Raw genomic sequence first — 15,221 nt, 5'->3', positions numbered from 1 at the left:
ACGATTTATCAATGTCTGGCGGACATGATATGCTGTAGAGTATCATGTCCAAGAGACATCGCTGAATGACGACAGCATGCGCTGTCAGCATTTAACATTGCACAAGCAGTTCTGGTGAACTGCTTGTGCAATACCACCCCCTGCCGATTCAGGGATGTCAATCAACCCAATTTTATGTGATCAGGTGGATTGATGTCCGCAGCCTCAGAAGCAGTGGACGAGTTAAGGAGCAGCATTCTTTAGACCGCTGCTTCTTAACTCCTGTTTCCGGCGACCCTAAAGGCTCACACGGAAACAGGAGTATTTGGCCCCATTTGGGCCATAATAAATCGACCCCAAAGACTCTCTTATTTTGTACACTAACATAGATTATCCCGAACATAAAGAAAAAAGGGAGGTCTTATTTCTGGTATTTAACTGGATAATCACTTAAATGTAGTCTATATGAATTGCATAATTGTGCATTTTAAATTTGAGCTGGATAAATTTGAAATATACTATCACTAATTATTTGTAGAAAGCTTATTAGTTCTGTTGTGCTATTTTTTATGTGCATATGACTCCCCTAACATACATTGTCAGAGCAGGAGTGTGTGTCCAATGTAGCTTATCTGCTAGGGGAGCCATTTGCATTTGAAAGGTTATCAAGGCACCTAACATGTCTATGAGGCAAATGTCTGTTTTTGTCCAATAGCTTACAGTGGAGTTTGCCAACTAGCATATGGGGAACTTTGGCACAATTCACTTCATTTTAAATAGCAGGTGCATGTATTTTAAGCATATTTTACAATATGGTTGAATTGGCATGGTGTTGAAGTGCCATTATTTTGTTACATTTTAGTTTTTAAACACATTTCTTTTTGTGTTCAATCCTTGCAAGTGGGTAAAATACATAACCTAAGTTTTGCTCCTTGGCCATTCCAGATGAGGATACAGCTGGTTAGCAGAATATTCCTCTAACTAATTAAGGATCATTTAAATATTTAAGACTTTCACCACAAGGGTCAGCTAACAAGGAAGACTATAAATATGTAGCCGATCTGGAGGAGAATTCATATTTTGCACTAAGATAAGTATATTAAGATGCAAGATTCCTATTTTTGGGGTGGGTGGAAATAAAGATTGATGTCATCAATAAAAACATTAAATAAACAATGTAAAAACACTCCCGAATGGGTTATATAAATGGATCATCTACAAAACATTTATGCAAAGAAAAATCCAGTGTACAATGTCCCTTTAAATGGTTGAATTTTTAGGTTATAACAGTAAAGGGATTCCAGCAGTTACCAGATTAGTTGTTTGAAATATTGCATTTGTATGGGTTTCATGCAGTGGAGGTGTTGCAGTTGTTGGGAGTTATGGTTGCTTTGGAATTTGCAAATTAAAATATGTAAATGTCATTTGGAGCTGTATGATAATGATGCAAAGGTGATTTTATGAGGTTACATTTGTAATGAGGAATGTGACACAACAGTCTATACAAATATTACATTAAGGACATTTGAATGGATTGGGATACGTTTGGAATGCAATATCTTAAATTTATTTGTGTTCTAAGCATTTCCAGCTGTATAAATGGACCAGGTGGGACCATGGGACCCAATCCTCATTTGACAGGAGCGGCACATAGGGACACCATATTCTGGCAAATAGTGAATTTTAAAATATCTTTAGCTGGGTATCAGTGTACGCTCAATACATTTCCATATGCTGAACTTTAATCTTTCCTGACTATAGTTGGGTTTATATTGTAGTAGACTAAGTGTAGGAGAGGGTGTCATTTCTTGTTTGGACCCATGCAGTGAAGGTTCTAAGACATCCAATAAGTCATGTAAATAATGCTTAAAGTATAGTATGTGATTATTTAAAATGGCTTATTGGACAATAAAAAAACATGTTTGAAATTATCAACACCACAATTTCAATCTACCCTGTTTTTAGTTTGATTCCTAAATATATGGTTATGAACAAAACTCAGTAATATGTCAATACTAATATTATTAGTTGGGTTTGTCTTCATTAACAAACATGTACTAGTTTACCTATCATAAATTAGTGAAAAAGCTAGCCATACTTTAGAATTGTCTGAAATCTGTTCTATTAATACAACACTGTATATTTGCAAGCATTCTGATATGCTTGTAAATAAAAAAATATATGAAAAACATTATTTTGTGCCGTTATTTCCTATTGTAGTATTTATTCAATTCTTAAACTGACCTATTCCAAACATTACACAAATTGCATTAATTGAATTTTCAATGCACTGTTGGTTCCGCAAGGGGTTCATCTCAGATCAATCAAAATTCTGGCCACTGGACATGCAATTAATCATACTGATCGCCTTTTTCACTAACCAGAATTAGCAGTTTAGCTTAAGATAACATCATTCACTTTGAGGATTTAAATGTTTTTATAGGGACCTAGGAATGAGAAACTAAACATTTAGCTTATATTATTTCAAATTTGTTTTTAAATATGAATTATTATTTTATTATAAAGCTTTTTTTCCCTATAAATATCTAGCTAAAGAGGTCTTTTTTTAAAAGGAGTTTGTATAGAGGTTAATGTTTCCATTTCTAAATAAAAAATAAAATTGATAACAAACATACAGCCAGATTACATGTTTTGCGTTATGAGCGGCTCGGTACTAACTTGCAAGTTATTTCCACCGCTCACCTTTAATAGCGCTGCTATTACAGGTTTAAAAAAAAACAGGCATTAGCAGGCAATATGGCAGCGTTGAGCTTCATACTGCACACAAATACCAGTGCTGCTTTGATCTGGTTTTATGTGCTCGTGCACGATTTCCCCATAGACATCAATGGGGAGAGCCAGCTAAAAAAAAGCCTAACACCTGCAATAAAGGCGCGTAAAGCTCCGTAACGCAGCACCATTGATTCATATGGGGAAAGAAAATGTATGTTTACACCTAACACCCTAACATAAACCCCGAGTCTAAACACCCCTAATGTGCTGCCCCTGACATCGCTGACACCTACATTACACTTATTAAACCCTAATCTGCCGCCCCTAGCATCGCCGCCACCTACCTACACTTATTAACCCCTAATCTGCCGCCCCAAATGTCGCCGCCACCTACATTATACTGATTAACCCCTAATCTGCTGCCCCCAATGTCGCCACCACCACTATACTAAATTTATTAACCCTTAAATCTCTGGCCTCCCACATCACTAACACTAAATAAATATATTAACCCCTAAGTTTAACCCTTACACCCCTAACTTTAATATAATTAAAATAAAAATAAAATAAAAATTACTTTCATTAACTAACTAATTCCTATTTAACTACCTAGTTAAAATAAATACAAATTTACCTGTAAAATAAAACCTAACCTGTTTTACACTAACACCTAACATTACACTAAAATTAAATAAATTACATTAATTAAATACAATTAACTAAATTACAAAAAAAATAAACACTAAATTACAAAAAATAAAAAAGAAATGATCAAATATTTAAACTAATTACACCTAATCTAATAGCCCTATCAAAATAAAAAGCCCCCCAAAATAAAAAAACCCTAGCCTGATTGGAACAGCCAATAGAATGCGAGCTCAATCATATTGACTGATTGCATCAGCCAATAGGATTTTTTTACCTTTAATTCCGATTGGCTGATAGAATTCTATCAGCCAATTGGAATTCAAGGGTCACCATCTTGGATGACATCATTTAAAGAAACCTTCAGTGTACGGCTGGGAACGTATGAAGAGGATGCTCCACGCCGGATGTCTTGAAGATAGAGCCGCTCCGCATTGGAAGGATGAAGTTTCCGTCTGGATGAAGACTTCTGCGCGCCTGGAGGACAACCTATTGCCACTTGGATGAAGACTTCTCCCGGCTTCGTTGAGGACTTCTGCCCACTTGGATGAAGACTTCTCCCGGCTTGATGAGGATGGATGTCCGGTCTTCAAAAACTGTAAGTGGATCTTCGGGGGTAGTGTTAGTTTTTTTATTGTTTATTGGGTGGGTTATATTTTTAGATTAGGGGTTTGGGCAAAGAAAAAGAGCTAAATGCCCTTTTAAGGGCAATGCCCATCCAAATGACCTTTTCAGGGCAATGGGGGGCTTAGGTTTTTTAGATAGGATTTTATTTGGGGGGTTTGGTTGTGTGGGTGGTGGGTTTTACTGTTGGGGGGGTTGTTTGTATTTATTTTTACAGGTAAAAGAGCTGATTTATTTGGGGCAATGCCCTGCAAAAGGCCCTTTTAAGGGCTATTGGTAGTTTAGGCTAGGCTTTTTTATTTTGGGGGGGGGCTTTTTTATTTTGATAGGTCTATTAGATTAGGTGTAATTAGTTTAAATATTTGATTATTTCTTTTTTATTTTGTGTAATTTAGTGTTTATTTTTTTTTGTAATTTAGTTAATTGTATTTAATGTAATTTATTTAATTGTAGTGTAATGTTATGTGTTAGTGTAAGACAGGTTAGGTTTTATTTTACAGGTAAAATTGTATTTATTTTAACTAGGTAGTTAGTAAATAGTTAATAACTAATTACTAACTAATCTACCTAGTTAAAATAAATAGAAACTTAGCTGTGAAATAAAAATAAAACCTAAGATAGCTACAATGTAACTATTAGTTATATTGTAACTAGCTTAGGTTTTATTTTACAGGTAAGTATTTAGTTTTAAATAGGAATTATTTAGGTTATGATAGTAATTTTTATTTAGATTTATTTTAATTATATTCAAGTTAGGGGTGTTAGGGTTAGGATTAGGTTTAGGGGTTAATAACTTTAGTATAGTTAGGGGTTAATAATATTTAACTAGCGTTTGCAATGCGGGAGTGTAGCGGTTTAGGGGTTAATATGTTTATTATAGTGGCGGCGATGTCCGGAGCAGCATATTAGGGGTTAATATTTTTATTATAGTGTTTGCGATGCGGGAGGGCCTCAGTTTAGGGGTTAATAGGTAGTTTATGGGTGTTAGTGTACTTTGTAACACTTTAGTTATGAGTTTTATGCTACAGCTTTGTAGCATAAAACTCATAACTACTGACTTTAGATGGCGGAACGAATCTTGACGGTATAAGGTGTACCGCTCAGTTTTTGGCCTCCCAGGCAAAACTCTTATTTAAAAACAAATCTGAAATAATATAACCAGGTAATACTGGCGCTATGGAAGTCCCATTGGAAAAGGTCTTTTTGAAAGGTTCGGTAGTTATGTTGCGTTACGGCCAAAAAAGTGTGCAGTAAACACCTATACCTGGAAGACTCGTAATAGCAGCGGTAGTGAAAAAGCAGCGTTATGAGACTTTTTCACTCATAACGCAAAACTTGTAATCTAGCCGATATGTATTTAACATCTTTGTGAAATATATCTGGATGAGTTTGTGTTTTAGCTTTATTTTACTGAAACTTAAATATTTTATCATAGGTTAGTTAATGTAAACTTGCTTTAATATCAATACTGTACAAAAAACATATTATAGGCTGTAAACATCAAGCAATTTCTATCAATACAAAACTCTATACACATGAAATAGTCTTTAAAACTATGGCACAGTTGCATGGATTTTTCTATTTTCATTTCACATGGAAATCTGGAAAAATAAATGACACTGAACAAAAATGATATATGTTAAATGTGCAAATGTTTTCTTAACTTAGATTTTTAGTCCACCCTTTGCTCACTTTGTTCAGATATGGGTTACCAGTTAAAGGTGTGCCAGAGGTATACCAAGATAATGTTTGCCTGTAAGTTTATTTATATAGTACTGACCATGTTCTCAGTATTTCATGGTAATGGAAATACAGATATAAGTAGTATATGTGCATTTGTTACATGGTAAGAACAAACAGAACACAAACAATGGGGTCCTAGGCAGATGAGCTAAAAAGCTAACTAATACAACACAGACACTGATTCGTTTTCTCATGTAAGGATAAAGTCTTTGGGCTCTATTTAACAAGCTCCGTATGGAGCTTGATGCCCCGTGTTTCTGGCGAGTCTTCAGACTCACCAGAAACAGCAGTTATGAAGCAGCGGTCACAAAGACCGCTGCTCCGTAACCTGTCCGCCTGCTCTGAGCAGGCGGACAGACATCGCCACAATACAACCCGATCGAGTACGATCGGGTTGATTGACACCCCCCTGCTGCGAGTCTGCAGGGGGCGGTGTTGCACCAGCAGCTCTTGCGAGCTGCTGGTGCAATGCTGAATACGGCGAGCACTGTTGGATCAGGTCCGCCAGACCTTGATAAATATGCCCCACAGACTGAACTTCAGATGTTTGTTGAGGAAAGGTTTTGGCATCTGCAAATTTAAAAGAAAAGATTTTTGGTATTTGGTACCAATTCCAAACATTATTCCAAATGTTTCCACCTTGCTTATTAAAAAAAGATGCTATTAAATAATTAATTGTAGTTCTGCACAAAATTATGTAAGAAAGTTTTGTGCTTCTGATTTTATGAGTAATATATATATATAAAATGCAACCCGCTTTTAAAACTTTTAAAAATAGCTTTTGGTTTTCTGAACGCTATAGTATTATGTTATATTTTTTTAAAATGTATATGCATTTTATACAGTTCAGGGCTTTTCAAATGTTTTTAAAAACAAAAAAAAAACACGGAAGAGTTGTATATAATAATCATAGCAGAAATAAATGAATAAACCACACCACAAAAAAGGAAGATTTATCTAGAAACTATCGACTAGATTTAGAGTTCTGCGTTAACCGTGCAAACCAGCGTTAAGGGCTCCTAACGCTGGTTTTGTCCGGCCGCTGGTATTTAGAGTCATGCAGGAAAGGGTCTAACGCTCACTTTCCAGCCACGACTTTTCCATACCGCAGATCCCCTTACGCCAATTGCTTATCCTATCTTTTCAATGGGATCTTTCTAATGCTGGTATTTAGAGTCTTGGCTGAAGTGAGTGTTAGTGACAAAACTCCAGCCGCAGAAAAAAAGTCAGAAGTTAAGAGCTTTATGGGCTAACGCCGGTTCATAAAGCTCTTAACTACTGTGCTCTAAAGTACGCTTACACCCATAAACTACCTATGCACCCCTAAACCGAGGTCCCCCCACATCGCCGCCACTATAATTAAATTTTTTAACCCCTAATCTGCCGACCGCACACCGCCGCCACCTACATTATCCCTATGTACCCCTAATCTGCTGCCCCTAACATCCCCGACACCTACATAATATTTATTAACCCCTAATCTGCCCCCCCAACGTCGCCGCTACCTACCTACACTTATTAACCCCTAATCTGCTGACCGGACCTCGCCGCTACTCTAATAAATGTATTAATCCCTAAAGCTAAGTCTAACCCTAACCCTAACACCCCCCTAAATTAAATATAATTTAAATGTAACGAAATAAAATAAATCTTATTAAATAAATTAATCCTATTTAAAGCTAAATACTTACCTGTAAAATAAACCATAATATAGCTACAATATAAATAATAATTACATTGTAGCTATTTTAGGATGTATATTTATTTTACAGGCAACTTTGTATTTATTTTAACTAGGTACAAATAGTTAAGAACTATTTAATAGCTACCTAGTTAAAAAAAATACAAAATTACCTGTAAAATAAATCCTAACCTAACACTACACTATCAATAAATTAATTAACTAAACTACCTACAATTATCTACAATTAAATCAACTAAACTAAATTACAAAAAAAAACACTAAATTACAAAAAATAAAAAAAGATTACAAGAATTTTAAACTAATTACACCTACTCTAAGCCCCCTAAAAAAATAACAAAGCCCCCCCAAAATAAAAAAATGCCCTACCCTATTAAGCCAATAGAATGCAAGCTCAATCTGATTGGCTGATTGGATCAGCCAATCGGATTGAACTTGAATCTGATTGGCTGATTCAATCAGCCAATCAGATTTTTCCTACCTTAATTCCGATTGGCTGATAGAATACTATCAGCCAATCGGAATTCGAGGGACGCCATCTTGGATGACGTCACTTAAAGGAACCTTCATTCCTCGTCTAGTCGTCGGGAGAAGAGGATGTTCCGCGCCGGAGGTCTTGAAGATGGAGCCGCTTCTTGTCGGATGGATGAAGATAGAAGATGCCGCTTGGATGAAGATGTCTACCGGTCTGGATGTCCTCTTCTTGCCGGATAGGATGAAGACTTCGGAGCCTCTTCTGGACCTCTTTTTGCCGGATAGGATGAAGACTTCGGAGCCTCTTCTGGACGGATCAGTGATACCCGACGTGGTGAAGATAAGGTAGGGAGATCTTCAGGGGCTTAGTGTTAGGTTTTTTAAGGGGGGTTTGGGTTAGATTAGGGGTATGTGGGTGGTGGGTTGTAATGTTGGGGGGGGTATTGTATGTTTTTTTTAAATGCAAAAGAGCTGATGACTTTGGGGCATGCCCCGCAAAAGGCCCTTTTAAGGGCTGATAAGGTAAAAGAGCTGTTAACTTTTTATTTTAGAATAGAGTAGGGCATTTTTTTATTTTGGGGGGCTTTGTTATTTTTTTAGGGGGCTTAGAGTAGGTGTAATTAGTTTAAAATTCTTGTAATCTTTTTTTATTTTTTGTAATTTAGTGTTTGTTTTTTTTTTAATTTAGTTTAATTTTTGTTTATTTGAGTGAAGGCATTACACCATAACACAAAAAGCAATATAACATTATGTTTGCAAGTGCTGTTTTTTTATGGAAATCCATTGATAGAAGTATATCCTGCAATTCTATTTTTTCCTTTTAAATGACTATTTAATTTAAAATGTTTAGGAATGTTATCCAAGGATTTCCAAATGTTCTAAAAAAACAAATAATAATAATAATAATAAAAACACGCAGGACCAAAAGAGATACAAATGTAAGCTCACGATAAATACATAAATTACTTTACAAAAAGAAAAGTTCAAGAGAAAGTTAACGGTAAATTATTAACAAAGTTCCCAAATTCTGGGCAAGACACAATACGAATGAGTGTCCCCTGGACCTTGCGATACCTCCCAAAAGTAAAATAATACCTCCAGCACTTTAAGACATGCCCCTTACCATCACTTGTCCGGTCTTTACTGCCAAGGCACAGTCGGTTACCGTTTTGTCTACGGACACGATCCAGGCGTGCTTTACCCCTTGCCTTCTTGGCTTTCTGGTGTTCAGTTGCGGATGTGCTGTTAGGCATTCTCAGGCGCTCAGGATTGCATCATCTGGTGGTGGGAGGGGTCGGTTCCAGGTTGCAACAGTAACTTGTAGAGCCCAGGAGTAGAACCCGCTAGATATAGATACAATCATGAAGACGATGCGGTTCACTCCTTAAAACTCGATTTTATTTCATCACTTAAAACAGAATAAAAACAGCTATTACAGGAAGATTCCCAGATGTGTGTGTAAAGCGCAGCACACACATCTGGGAATCTTCCTGTAATAGCTGTTTTTATTCTGTTTTAAGTGATGAAATAAAATTGAGTTTTAAGGAGTGAACCGCATCCTCTTCATAAATTACTTTACACCATAACAAAATCAAAAAAAGTAGCATATGATATGAAATTTGCATGTGTTGTCTTTTTAAATATAAATGGTATAATTGATGAATGACTAGTGTCAAGATGGCTGTTAGGATCATAAGATTTTAATTTTGTAAAACAAATGTTAAGCACAATGTTTTGGTATAATTTATTTCGTACTAATATGTCACTATATTTTCAACAGAGTTACAATGATCCTGTTGATGTTAAAACTTCACAGCCATCTCAGCTGATTAATTCAAAACAGCCAGTGTTTCATGGGCACACACAAGCACATTCTACACTGTATCTCAGTTCACCTTACCACCAACAGCCAGTAATGAGCCCTCATTTATCTGCAATTCACCCCGGCATGAACAGGAACATAGCTCCCAAGCCAAACAACCAAATGCCAGTGACTGTTTCTCTTGCAAATATGGCTGTGTCACCACCACCATCTCTCCAGATGAGTCCACCTCTTCATCAGCATCTGCAAATGCAGCAACACCAGCAACTCTCAATGCAGCAGTCCCTTGGAAACCAGCTACAAATGCAGGGCCAGGCTTTACATTCACCAACAATGCAACAGGTTGGTTCAGTTTAACATATGTTGTTGTTAATGTTAACAAATTGCTTTTACCAAAATGTAATATTTTTCCTCTTTAAATGGGCTCATTCTGTACCTTTGATCAGTTGATGTGGGGTGCAAAATAGCGTTCTACTCCATAATTGTTGAAAAATCTCCTACTGTTTTCTTGATAATTAAATTAAGAATTGAGATAGTCTTCTTCTGTGTAAACTTGGTGCAAAATTAATTAAAGGAGAAACAATAAGATTCAAACGACCAATCACATAGCATAGTGGGGTAGTTTGTGATGGGGATATGGCGGATTAGGGGTTAATAGTGTAGTAGAGTAGTTTGCGATGGGGATGTGGAGGATTTAGGGGTTAATAGTGTAGCGGGCTTAAAAATGTAGAGGGGTGTAGCAGTGTAGGGGTTATAAGAGTAGGGGGCTTATTGTGATGGGGTTTAACATGCGAGTAGTGATGTCGTGAATTGTTTGCCGGCGAATAGTTCCCGGCGAACATAGCATGTTCGCGTTCACCGCGGCGGGCGAACATATGCGATGTTCGATCCACCCCCTATTTGTCATCATTGAGTAATACTTTGACCCTGTACCTCACAGTCAGCAGGCACATTCCAGCCAATCAGCAGCAGACCCTCCCTCCCAGACCCTCCTACCTCCTGGACAGCATCCATTTTAGATTCATTCGGAAGCTGCATTGTTAGTGAGAGGAGGGACAGTGTAGCTGCTGATTTAGTAGGGAAATCTATAGCTAGGCTAGTGTATTCATTGTCCACTACAGTCCTGAAGGACTCATCTGATCTCTGCTGTAAGGACAGCACCCCAAAAAGCCCTTTTTAGGGCTGCTTTTTTTTTTCCCTGTGTAATCTAATTGCAGTTGCCTGCCTGCCAGCGTGTGTGTCAGGCTCACAGCGTATACTGTGCCCACTTGCCCAGTGCCACCACTCATATCTGGTGTAACTGTAGTGTAGATTTAAAAAAAACAACACTTTTTTGACTGTGTTAAATAATAGCAGTCAGTTTCCTTCACACGTGTGCGTTTAAGTGCCTGCCTGCCAGGGCACAGTGTCACCCCAGTGCAACTCATATCTGGTGTAACAGTAGTGTAGATTTAAAAAAAAAAACACTTTTTTGACTGTGTTAAATAATAGCAGTCAGTTTCCTTCACACGTGTGCGTTTAAGTGCCTGCCTGCCAGGGCACAGTGTCACCCCAGTGCAACTCATATCTGGTGTAACAGTCGTGTACATACCTGATGTTTTAAAGCACGTTATTCCAAACAATTTAGGAATGTTAGGTGATTTATGCCCTTTATGGATTAAAACCAGACTCTGCATCAACTATGTAATTTTCCATGGGAGTTTTGCCATGGATCCCCCTCCGGCATGCCACAGTCCAGGTGTTAGTACCCTTGAAACAACTTTTCCATCACTATTGTGGCCAGAAAGAGTCCCTGTGGGTTTTAAAATTTGCCTGCCTATTGAAGTCTATGGTGGTTCGCCCGTTCGCGAACAGTTGTGGAAGTTCGCGTCCTCTGTTCGCGAACGCAAAATTTTAGGTTTGCGACATCACTACATGCGAGTATAGATGTTCGGGGTTTTTTTTTACTTTGTTGCTCCATTTCAGTCAATGGGGTTATTGTGATAGTGCAAACATGATATCCTGTGGTAAACTTTTTGCGTTCATCAGGTTTAACTCGAACGTAACATTTTTACTTTAGACTTGTAATACCAGCACTACCTGATGCACACCGAAAGTTAACTTCTAGCGAAGTTAACCTTCGAGTGGTAGCAGTAATTACTGCTCCACTTGTCATCTAGCCTTTAATTGGGTAGAGCATTAATCTATTGATTTTGCTTGAGTTGCTTGTGAATAGCCTTAACCTTTGTCTATTAAAAAAAACCATGGTCTGTAATGTCATTATAAAAAAGAATATTGCAAATGGAGCTAACAAGGGTTTGAATAGCTTAGAACATGTGTTAAAGCGCACAGCTTCTCAAGTCTCACTCAAGAGTTATATTTTTTGCAGTTAATACAAAAGTGTTGCAGCCAAGTGGTTACGTTAATGGTGGTTTATGTTAATATTGCAGGTAATTACTTGACTTTAGCTTATTTATACTTTTTTTACAAATAAAAATGTGACTTTCTGTTGTTAAGAGACCCTGCATAAGGTGCTTTCATATTTTATTCCAGTTACACCTGAATGCAAGTAGCTCAGAAGAGGAAGAGCAGAAGTTTAAATTTACTTAGTTCTCCTGGTATTCTTTGTTGAAAAGCAAGTAGGCAAGCTCAGGAGTGTGCATGTGTCTCAATTACCATATGGCAGTCATTTTTAATGAATGGTAGCAGTGTATACTGTAATATAGTGACCCATACATGTTCATGCTACCTACCTACAACAAAGAATACAATGAGAGCAAAACAAACTTGATAAAATAAGTAAATTGGAAAAAAAATGAAACTCAAAACTATTCTAGACAGAGCATAGAAATATTTATCAAGAGAAAACTGAAATCCAAATTTGTATATGCAATGAACCAACATACTCCACAGTACTATAGGGTACAATGAATTAATCAGGAATAAGGAGAATAAGACAGAATTAGAGACCACCTTTTCCTTAGAAATCCTACATTTTGTTATTAGTTCACTATTCAAATTTATCATTTTCATTTCAAATGTATGACTGGTTTGAATATAACATTAGGGTTGCATTTATTTGTTAATCAGACAAATATAAAAAAATGAGTCCAGAATGTGAAGAATGTGTGTAATTATATGTTGTCACATTTCATAAGGCACATCATTTTCTTATTCTGGGATGCATTTTGACAAGTTGAGGGCTCATAATTTGGGTCTGGTATCATACAAATGTTTCAAAGGAATTAGTTAGAAATTAGTTATGAGGTGTCAACCTCCCTTTACATGTCAATTTCCATTAAAGTATCCTTCTGCCTGAAAAACTTGTTTTAAAAGTGGGCCTCTACAATTATTCAGCTAAATAAATAGTTTGGGAAGCAAATCCGCACTCACTGGATTATAAAAGGCAAACAGTAGTTTCTTTAAGTGTACAATAAACTACTGTTTGCCTCTCTACTAAGTGAATGCAAACATTTGGATCCTGAAACCCTGGTAGCTGCATATGAGAAATTGTGAGGATATAAAAGCAACAACGGGCGCCAACATAGTGTGAATCAGTTTACATCAGCTGAAAAATAAAGTATAAGAAATATACTCACAAGTGGAGTGGCACCTTAAATCAACAAGGTGCGTGCAGGCAGGCTGACATTCAAAACCAGCAGTCAGTTCGCTGGAGGTCTCACCCGGGAAACCTATGGATTGGTGAAGACAGGTGTGGCTTACGTCAGCTGTGGATCGTTTGAGAGGCCGGAATACCAGTGGAGAGGTGCAAACAACTGTGGATACTTTCTCCAGATGATCGTATTCGTGCAATCAGATTTTATCCCAAATGAAATGGTGATTGTCCAAATAAGGAAAAGTGTTCGATATCCAACCAAATATAAAATCAATAGGACATCAATATAAAATAGCAAAGAAACCGGGGTCTGTATAAAAACAGAATATTTTATTTGCTACGCGTTTCTCAGTCCGTAAAGGACCGTTTCCTCAGGCATATACATAGGTGTTTCACAGGTGACTATTTATACCTGATCATGACCCGGAATCTAATCTGGAGGTCATCTCCAAACAATTATACATTAAAAAATATATTGTTAAAAACAAAGTAATAAAAAGTGTCATATTGAGCATTGTTCGGAAATGATATACATGTCTTAAAAAAATGTATAAAGCTTTTTTGCAAGTGACTGTTTAAAAGCGTGTTTGCACTAGTGATGTGACCTGTAGTAATGTTACTGAAAATGCATCACCCTAACTAATATGCTCAGTAAGTGATCATTTCACAAGTAGGGTAGTTAGGAAATGGCATAATAACCATTCAAAAAAAGAGAACAGCGCTTTTTTTGTCTTCAAAATATTTTAAGCTTCAATAAAGTTCTAGGTTGGGCTCGAACTCTTGACCCTATGTGTGCTAGGTTTGTGTTTATCTAAAAGAGCTAATCAAATGTAATGACAAATTAGGTGATGTTGGTCTAGATATACCAGAAACATGCCAAAGTTATAGTATGAAAATAGATACCGAAAATTATACGGGTACCAATTTGTTGAACAATTATTATAGAGAGGCATCATGATATGTTACATGAATAGTATAATTGGACAATAACATAAAAAACATAAAAAACAATCCCCAAAAAAAAGAACAGCGCTTTATCTATCTTGAAAATAATTTGAGATTCAATGAATTTCCAGGTTGGGCTCAAACCCATGACCTTATGTATACTAGGTTTGTACTTATCTAAAAGAGCTAATTAGAAGTAATAACAAAATGTGTGATGTTGGTCTCGATATACCAAAGACATGCCAAAGTTATAGTAAGAAATAAAAGCAGAAAACTATCATAGTACCAATTTGTTGAACAATTGTTATTGCATAGCAACATGACTTGTTGCAAGAAGCAAACATGGTAATGAATATTAGATAGATGTTATTGGATTCTGAATGAGACTAAAAAAATACACTTTACTATGTATATTGTATGATGATTGTTAATAAAATAATATATTTGTGTATGCGGTATAGTGGTCGCGAGAGTGAGTTGAATTTAGCAATGAAGATAAGTGGTAGTGATGGTGTTGTAGTTGGAAATAATATAGGTCTGATGTGAAGAAAATGATTAATGGTGAATTTTTCACCGGTTGTGGGGTGGACACAAACTCGTGTCCTTGTGTATGGTAAACCTATACTTGGTCTGATGGGCTATCTGTGAATGACAGATTATATAAGGATCTGGGTTTACTAGACTCTGAACTGGTGGGTGGATCTTATATATTATTAAAAACTAATTACAATGTTTGGTCTGATTCATTCTCTTTGTATGTATGTACCTGAAATAATGTTTGGGTAATACAGATGTGTTTATAAAACCGGTGCAGTCTATTGATGTATACAAAGTAAAATATAAAATAAATTCTCTGTATTTGATGATAATGTGAATAAATTTAAATGAAAGCTGCCAAATCAACATTGGCATTCAAACCCTGGGGGTACAGTGTTTTGAGTTTGTGTATCCAATATGTT

The 15,221-nt window shown here is 36.5% G+C and overlaps 1 protein-coding gene across 1 annotated transcript in view; it reads left to right on the top strand.

Annotated features, from left to right (window-relative positions):
• Window positions 1-15,221, top strand: part of TOX (thymocyte selection associated high mobility group box) — a 505,432-nt gene that overhangs the window by 453,225 nt on the left and 36,986 nt on the right. The window contains exon 7 of the mRNA XM_053715064.1: window positions 9,681-10,064. Coding sequence (XP_053571039.1) covers window positions 9,681-10,064 — 384 coding nt within the window. The remainder of the gene's footprint in view (window positions 1-9,680; window positions 10,065-15,221) is intronic.

The sequence above is a fragment of the Bombina bombina genome, chromosome 5 (genome assembly GCF_027579735.1).
Source record: "Bombina bombina isolate aBomBom1 chromosome 5, aBomBom1.pri, whole genome shotgun sequence".
Lineage (NCBI taxonomy): Eukaryota > Metazoa > Chordata > Amphibia > Anura > Bombinatoridae > Bombina > Bombina bombina.
Note: the sequence above shows the minus strand (reverse complement) of the source record. Positions and strands in the feature narration are given on the sequence as shown.